Here is a 7,437-nt window from a genome sequence, read left to right on the forward strand (position 1 = left end):
ATCACCATAATATAATATATGCTGTGGTTCCCGCTATTATTTATGTAGCTGATAATATTACTAACATTTTTATTATTCAATTCATTATTATTTATTGATTTATATAGCGCAGCGCTGTGACATATAGAGGTAGAGAGGGGAGGATGGGTCATGTTTCTCACCTATGGTACCAAAGGGGTTCGTACTTTTTAAGTCTCTTTAAAAAATCCCAAATTGAAAATGGGCAGCCATTTAACCCTATGCAACCTGATAAACCATTTCTGTGTGCGATTTATGATAATTATTAGCCTCCCTTATTTTTTAATAAATTGAAAAATAAAGTTTTTTAAATTGGTTTGATTTGTTTTTATTTTGTGCGTTTACGGTAAATTTTTGAGATAAAGGTGACCCTTGAATGTGTCTTTATATGAGGAACTGGGTCTGGCCAGAACTGAATACCCACAATCATGTCTTCCCAGAAAAAGTATGTGTGATTACGTTGAGCGGCCAGTTTCTCTGCATTCCTGACACACCTCCTTCCTGCGAGCTGAAGGTGATCAGGAAGTCGGCGAGCAAAGAAAATCCCAGTCACTTTTTTTATACTCACCAGCTGGTGATGAGCGTAGTGGCTTCAGGCCGGTGATGCTGACACTTGGCTATCCCCACCATGGAGTCCTTCCTTAAGAATCACCTGAGCTGGTTTCACTGCCTATGGGACATGATTTGGCCTCCACCGCCGGGTCCCCTGAAGCCACCGGAATTTATAGTTCCGCCTGTGACTACGGGGCCCCAGGCAGACATTGTGGTGGCGTTGTACAAATTCAATGCCCGGAACACGGATGAGCTGAGTATCGAAGAGGGGGAACAAATCTGCAGAATCAGTAATGAAGGGGACTACATCATGGCCAGGAAGTTGACCGGTAACATGGAAGTTGGCTTGGTTCCTGCAAACTATGTGACTTTCTACCCTCCGTCAGCACCTGTGGTGTGTCCCACGGCCATTGACGAACCGTGAGTGTCTCCCTCATGTCTCTTCAGATGCCCCTTTCCAGTTTACCCCACAGGTGACTCAGTGTGTGGTGTTGGCCCCCATGGAGTTAGTGGAGACCTGCTTTTTGTATATTGGGTGAAGCACTAATGGCTCCCTGGCCATCTGTCTCTTCTGCCCCAGTCACCGGCCACTCCGCCGAACTCCAAGACTCACACTTCCCCGTAGAACCTGAAGTCATAGCCAAACCTTTTCATTATCTGTCTCAAAGTGACCCGCATCTCTGAATTCCCCAGAGGTGACACCGAGAGACCGGTTCTTGCTCATAGAAACATAGAACTTGATGGCAGAACCACTCGGCCCATCTAGTCCGCCCGGCAAGTGTCTCTATAAGGCGTATAATGATGAGCGCAGCGAACGGTGGAGTTTAAATCCAGTCGCGAGGGGACTTTTGGAGGTATATCTGCATTTGGTGGTCAAAGACAATCCCACCCAGCCTTCTCCATTCTGCCATATTTCCCCTTCAAATCCCAGACTAGTTTATCAGTAACATCAGGGGGGCTCACGCCGTCTGATCACCAACACCATCCCTCCAATGAATAGTCTGGACTGATTTGGTTCTTTATGTTCTGGACCCCTTTAGATATGACGTATATTAGCCATCGTCCTGTTCTCCTTGCCAGGCTATGCCGTGGATCATTTTGACCCCTTGTCTCGGGATATTAAGCTGTTGATCTCTGATTGCTCATTAATACTAATATGGAAACTCCTGGCTTCTTGTTACAGAAGTTACATGGAATCTGTAAGTCGGTCGGAGGCAGAGCAGCTGCTCCTCTGTCCCCAAAATAAGAGCGGCTCTTACCTCATCCGTCCCAGCGACAGCCACCATGGCCTGTATTCACTATCCGGTGAGTTTGACGTGGGGTTGGGGGGGGGATTCTTTAACCTTTATGGATTACTCTGTGCCCTTAACAGGATGGGAGATGTACTACGCTACTGCTACAACAACAGTTTTAATAACCCTGGGGGTCAGTTACCCCAGGGTTATTAAAACTGTTGTTGTAGCAGTAGCTTTCTCAATGATTCCAATTTGATTCCAACATGAGCAGCAGGAAGGATACAAAGTATCAGGCGGAATAAAAAACAAATGTATCCATAATAAAGGAACATGTATGAATAATAAATCAGGAATTGTATAATTAGGCTGCTGGGGATTATTACAATGACATTGATTACGGGAAATACCTTTAATGGCATTTAAAGCTCCAGGTACATTTAAAGGAATGCCACCAATGAACGGGGTCACTGGGTCACCATTTTAATGGCGGGTGAATCAAGGTGAAGATTGCATGGCTGCCTGGGCATAGTAGGAGTTGCTGCTCCCAGCAATTGGATATTCCTGACCGTGTGTCTCTCCCAGATCTCATTCTGGTTTGGCCAGGGACAGGATCTGATCTGAAGGGACATCACATTCCCAAAATAGAGACCACCAACTTATACAGGGTGTCCTATATTTTGGACCTTGGTTGGTAAAGGATAAAGACCCTTCCGTCACAAGCCACCCCTTCCATTTTTATTACCAATGACACCGGGGATCACTCCTCTTGCCCTAACCCCAATGGGATGAGTTACCTGGCCAAGGTGTGACGCTCTGCCTGCCCCACCTGCGCTCCTCCAGGGTCATCCTGAAACCCTGCCTTGTTTTGGGGTCATGAGAGCCGAACCTTTGCTGAGTCTCAGGGAGGGAATTAAATAGTTAAAAGCTCATGCGCTGCTGATCCCGAGGCGATACGGCTGCTCCTGGGGAATTTTTAGGTCTAAAGGTCGGTTTTGTAAACAGAGTTATCAGCGTCCTCATACGATACAAAGTCTCACTTCTGGGCTAAATACTATCAGTGCCCAAGAGCTTACAATCTGTCCCTTTTTTTATCAGGATCTATATGTTTATGGCAATAAGCAGCATTCCAGATGAGGTCTTTACACATCAGTTTACAAAACATTTTCAGTTCTCATGGAACTCCGTGGGCTTAGTTATTGCTAATAATAAAAATAATATTTAGTGAAAAACAGTTCTCCAGATTGTCCGGTGTTTCTGGCTGCCGTGTTGGAGGTTTATACCTGCGTAAAGTTCTTATCTAATAAAGTGGAACAACCTCCCAGCAGATGTGGTAGAGGGTAATAACATGCATGGGATAGGCATATGGCCCTTGAATTTAAGATGAGACCAACGACTGATTAAGGTTTGAGTCTTTCCAGAAGGAGAAACGGGTGACTAGACGGGGGCCGAATGGGGCCGATCTGCCGTCTGATCTGTTTCTATTGCATGTCTTTCACGTGATGTCATCGATGAAATGTTTTCTTTGCCCCACGTGACTTCTTCTTACAAAAGAATGATGTCGACCGAATGAATGATTTGGTTACTTTATTGTCAGTATTTTAGGGGGTCATCGGTGGGGGGTGTCTATGTTGGAGACGGACGGAATGGGTTAATCCGGTCCACGTCCTCATCGTTGCTTCCTTTATGTTCTACGCAGTGAGGCACGAAGAAACAGTCAACCATTTCCTTATTAGACAAAATGACCGCGGCGAATATTATCTTCATGAGGACAAATTCTTCCCCACAATCCCGGAGCTTATCCTGTTCCATAAAGCCAACTGGAAACTTCTTAAGTCTCGTCTCCTGCAGCCTTGCATGCAACAGGTGAGTGCCCTTCTTTCCTCCCCTTTCTCCCTCTTTCCTCCCCTTTGTTTTTCTTTTTTCCCCTTTGTCTCATTCTTCTCCCTGATGCCCCTCTTTCCTACCTTTACCCCAAAGCCATGATGTTTCTTTCCTCCTCTGATGCACCTCTCTCCTCCCCCGATGCCCCTCTTTTCTAGGAGGTCAGAATGTTTGCTGGGGATGAGGGTATTGCAGGATTCTACAGCCCTAAAAGCCCCGATAATGTGTATAGAAACAGCAGGAAACGGCTTTATAACTTAAACGGGGTAAATGAAACCCACCATTATTCTTCTTCAAAATGCCCCACTCTGTTACCCTAATTGCTAAAATCCTCTGTAACCCCCTCTATCCAAAGGTACATTGCTAACCAAACCCTTAAAAATCCAATTGTCCGCCTTTGGCGAGTGTTGCGATGAATCTGCTCCCCACTGACCGGGGAACCTGTTATACAAACTGATTTCGAATATTGGCTTCCTTTTTGGGTCTAACGCATGTATTTTTATTATTACATATGTATTTTTCAGTCTCTCATCACAGAGGGTAGCTGGGAAAGGCCCCGCTGTGAGTTTAAGCTGATCAGTAAAATCGGGGAAGGTAATTTCGGGGAGGTTTGGGAAGGTCTCTGGAATGATATCGAGAGAGTCGCCATAAAGACCTTCAAGCAAGGTGAGTGTTGGGAGGCGTCGGCGTGAGAAGCGTATCCCAATTTATCGGAGGTTTATCTGTTCATTTGTCCTTTTTTTTTTTTAGAGAATATCCAAAGTGAATTTGAAAAGGAAATCAGTGCCCTGAAGAACCTCTCGCACCCCAACCTGATCCAGCTCTGCGCCGTCTGCTCCTCCGGGGAACCGTTTTTTATTGTCATGGAGTTAATGGCCAAGGGAAACCTGAACAATTACTTGAAAAGTAAGAAACGGTTGTGTCTGGTTCAGATCCTATATAGACCTTGGTCTTCCGAGGACCGTCCATACATATAACACACGGGAGAATGTCTTTGGGCTGCGTGTAGAAAGAGGTTCTTGTCCACCACCTTCCCAAAGTGTATAAACCTTTTATTTTACTGAGAGGGTGGGAGATAAATGGAACAGCCTCTCAGCAGAAGTGGGAGAGGCTAATACAGTGATGGCAGCCTAGATGGGGCTGATCTGCAGACAGGTTCTAGGTTTCCCTATAACACGAGTCTCTCGTTCTCCGCAGGTGAGGAGGGCGCAAGGTTAAATCACGACGACTTCATGCACATTGTTTGCCAGGTGGCGGACGGTATGGTCTACCTGGAGACGAAACATTTAGTCCATCGAGACCTGGCCACCCGCAACGTCCTGGTGGGGAATAATCTCATCTGCAAAATTGCTGATTTCGGATTAGCCAGACTGCTGAAGGTCAGCCATTTTCATCCATAGAACTTTTAAAATATTCTGTTCTTTAGTGGGGGGGGGGCTTTCCAAAACTCTACCAACCATTAAGTTCTTTAAATGGTCAAAACCTAGAATCGTCCTTTATTTACTCAACTTCGTTTAAGCAGGGTCTTCAACCATGAAGTTAATCATCAATACCTGCCCACTTTTCTGGATACCGTCAAACAAGTTTGAGTTTCCGTTTTGGAGGTCCAGGGGTCATGTGGCTTCCAACATTTTTGAGAAATCCATCTTGGTTAAGTTAAAGCCCCCAATGTAGGGTGACCTGCCCAATCTTTGATTCTCGGTGATACATATTTACAGCTTTTCATCTTTTTTCACAGGAGGACGTCTATTCTCCGCAGGGCAGTTACACTGTAGCAGTCAAATGGACGGCTCCAGAAGCCCTGACGCATTCCAAATACTCAACCAAATCGGACGTGTGGTCATTTGGGATTCTAATATACGAAGTATTCACTTTGGGGCAGCCTCCGTACCCAGGTAGGAACTTCTAGAAAAGCTAGAAAATAAAACAGTTACTTACGAGATGTGATTCTTTTGGAAACGTTGTATCCTTGCTTGGCACCGATGTTTGGTGTGGAAGCTCGGAATGGATGATTGGTAAAGGAGTGCAGTGACTCTTTTACTTTTTGGAGGGGGAGCGCGTCCTGAAATAAATTAATTGTTATCCTGCCCCCACCTTCCCATAGGTATGACTAACCAAGAAGCTATGGCTAAAATCAAAGTGGGCTACCGACTGCCCCAACCGACCCAGTGCAGCAGGGAGATGTACAATCTAATGCTGGAATGCTGGAAGACGAAGCCCCAAGACAGACCGAGCTTCAAAGATCTGGCACGGAAACTTTATGTTATGAACAATTCCAGCCGATGAATCGTCGGCATTTTTCCATACGGTATCTGCTCTGATTTGCCCGACAAACAATGCAGTGTCTGCACTTTATCGAGATGTTCTGGACCAAGGAACCTCAACGACCATCCTGTTCCTCAAAGACGACGGTGGAAGACGTTAGGGACCCGTCTCTTAAAATCCTACAAGATGCGAAGGGACCGGTTCGACGAGACCCCGTTCCAGAAAAAAGCTGGTGTAGAGACTGTTTCTGCTGTGTCGGCAGAAAGAGACATCTCTCTCTAAACCATGGGACAGAGGTCTCTCTGCGGCATATCCTCTGGTGAAGAAAAAATGTCTGAGTCTCCATGGCTTGGTATGGAAGAAGAAAACATTTTGGTGATTTGGTGATGATTCTAAATCACGATTACTGGTGCAGATTGAAGTGACTCTTCGAGAGAGCGATCGTTCCGCAACGACTGTAACTTTCTTCAACGTGGACGTTCTGCGCTGTATGTTGTAAATTAATTATGAAAACAAATGATATGTTGTCTGTCATACGTGTTTAGCTTTGTGGGTCAAGTATGAATCTGTCGACTTTGTAAGGATTTATGGTTTTGAACAAGGGGAGGCAGAAAACGAAGATGGAGGAGACAGAAAGCAAGGACAGGGGAGGCAGAAAACGAAGATAGGGGGAGGCAAAAAATGAAGACAGCGGGAGGCTGAAAGCGAAGACAGGGGGAGGCAGAAAATGAAGACAGGGGGAGGCAGAAAATGAAGATGGGGAGACAGAAAACGAAGACAGGGGGAGGCAGAAAATGAAGACAGGGGGAGGCAGAAAATGAAGACGGGGGAGACAGAAAACGAAGACAGGGGGAGGCAGAAAACGAAGACAGGGGTGCAAAAGAACCCCTTCAATAAAAATAGGGAGATAACGAGCAGATGAGATTAAAATGGACAAAGCTTTGGCAGTGGGTGAAAATGTTTCCATATTCTGAAAATGGAGGAAAACCAGATATTTCAGGTGAGTAGAGTCGAAACAACAAGACATTTCGCAAATACTTGAAAATCTGACTTCTCACCCAGTTCTGCTCCTTAACCGAAACATGTTTCATTCCACGACGTTCATCCGCAGAATCTGTGCACTTCCCTATCCTTTTCTAGATGCCGTCAAACATGTTTCAGATTCATTTTTGGAGATCCGGGGGGCTCGAGAAATCCATCTAAAGCCTCCAATATGGGGTCATCCTTGGCAAGGAATGTCCAGAAGTGCCCTCTTCTCTGGTACCACTTATTCTGGCCATATAGAGTCACCTTGAGAACAGTCTTTCCTCCAGAGTTTGCAGGAAGAGCTGGCATGGGGGCCGCCACAGATAATACTAATAAAGACGTTGGAGTTTTTTTTATTAATATCACAGAGAAATCATGATCTCCGAACGTGTTTCATAGCCAGTGCATGAATAACGAACTATTCGTTAAATTATAATAGCTGGCTCATTCATAATCTGCA

General features: G+C 45.4%; 1 protein-coding gene across 1 annotated transcript; it reads left to right on the plus strand.

Moving 5' to 3' along the window:
- The first annotated feature begins 646 nt into the window (after positions 1-646).
- On the plus strand, positions 647-5,972 carry LOC149271835 (tyrosine-protein kinase Srms-like). Its single transcript, XM_089507094.1, has 8 exons — positions 647-990; positions 1,754-1,875; positions 3,502-3,668; positions 4,211-4,352; positions 4,437-4,592; positions 4,884-5,065; positions 5,425-5,581; positions 5,791-5,972. The coding sequence occupies exons 1-8, from the start codon at positions 647-649 to the stop codon at positions 5,970-5,972; spliced, it is 1,452 nt and encodes a 483-aa protein (XP_089363220.1).
- The last annotated feature ends 1,465 nt before the right edge of the window (positions 5,973-7,437 follow it).

The sequence above is a fragment of the Sceloporus occidentalis genome, unplaced genomic scaffold (assembly GCF_023333645.1).
Source record: "Sceloporus occidentalis isolate IW3139 unplaced genomic scaffold, rSceOcc1.0.p SCAF_457, whole genome shotgun sequence".
Taxonomy (NCBI): domain Eukaryota; kingdom Metazoa; phylum Chordata; class Lepidosauria; order Squamata; family Phrynosomatidae; genus Sceloporus; species Sceloporus occidentalis.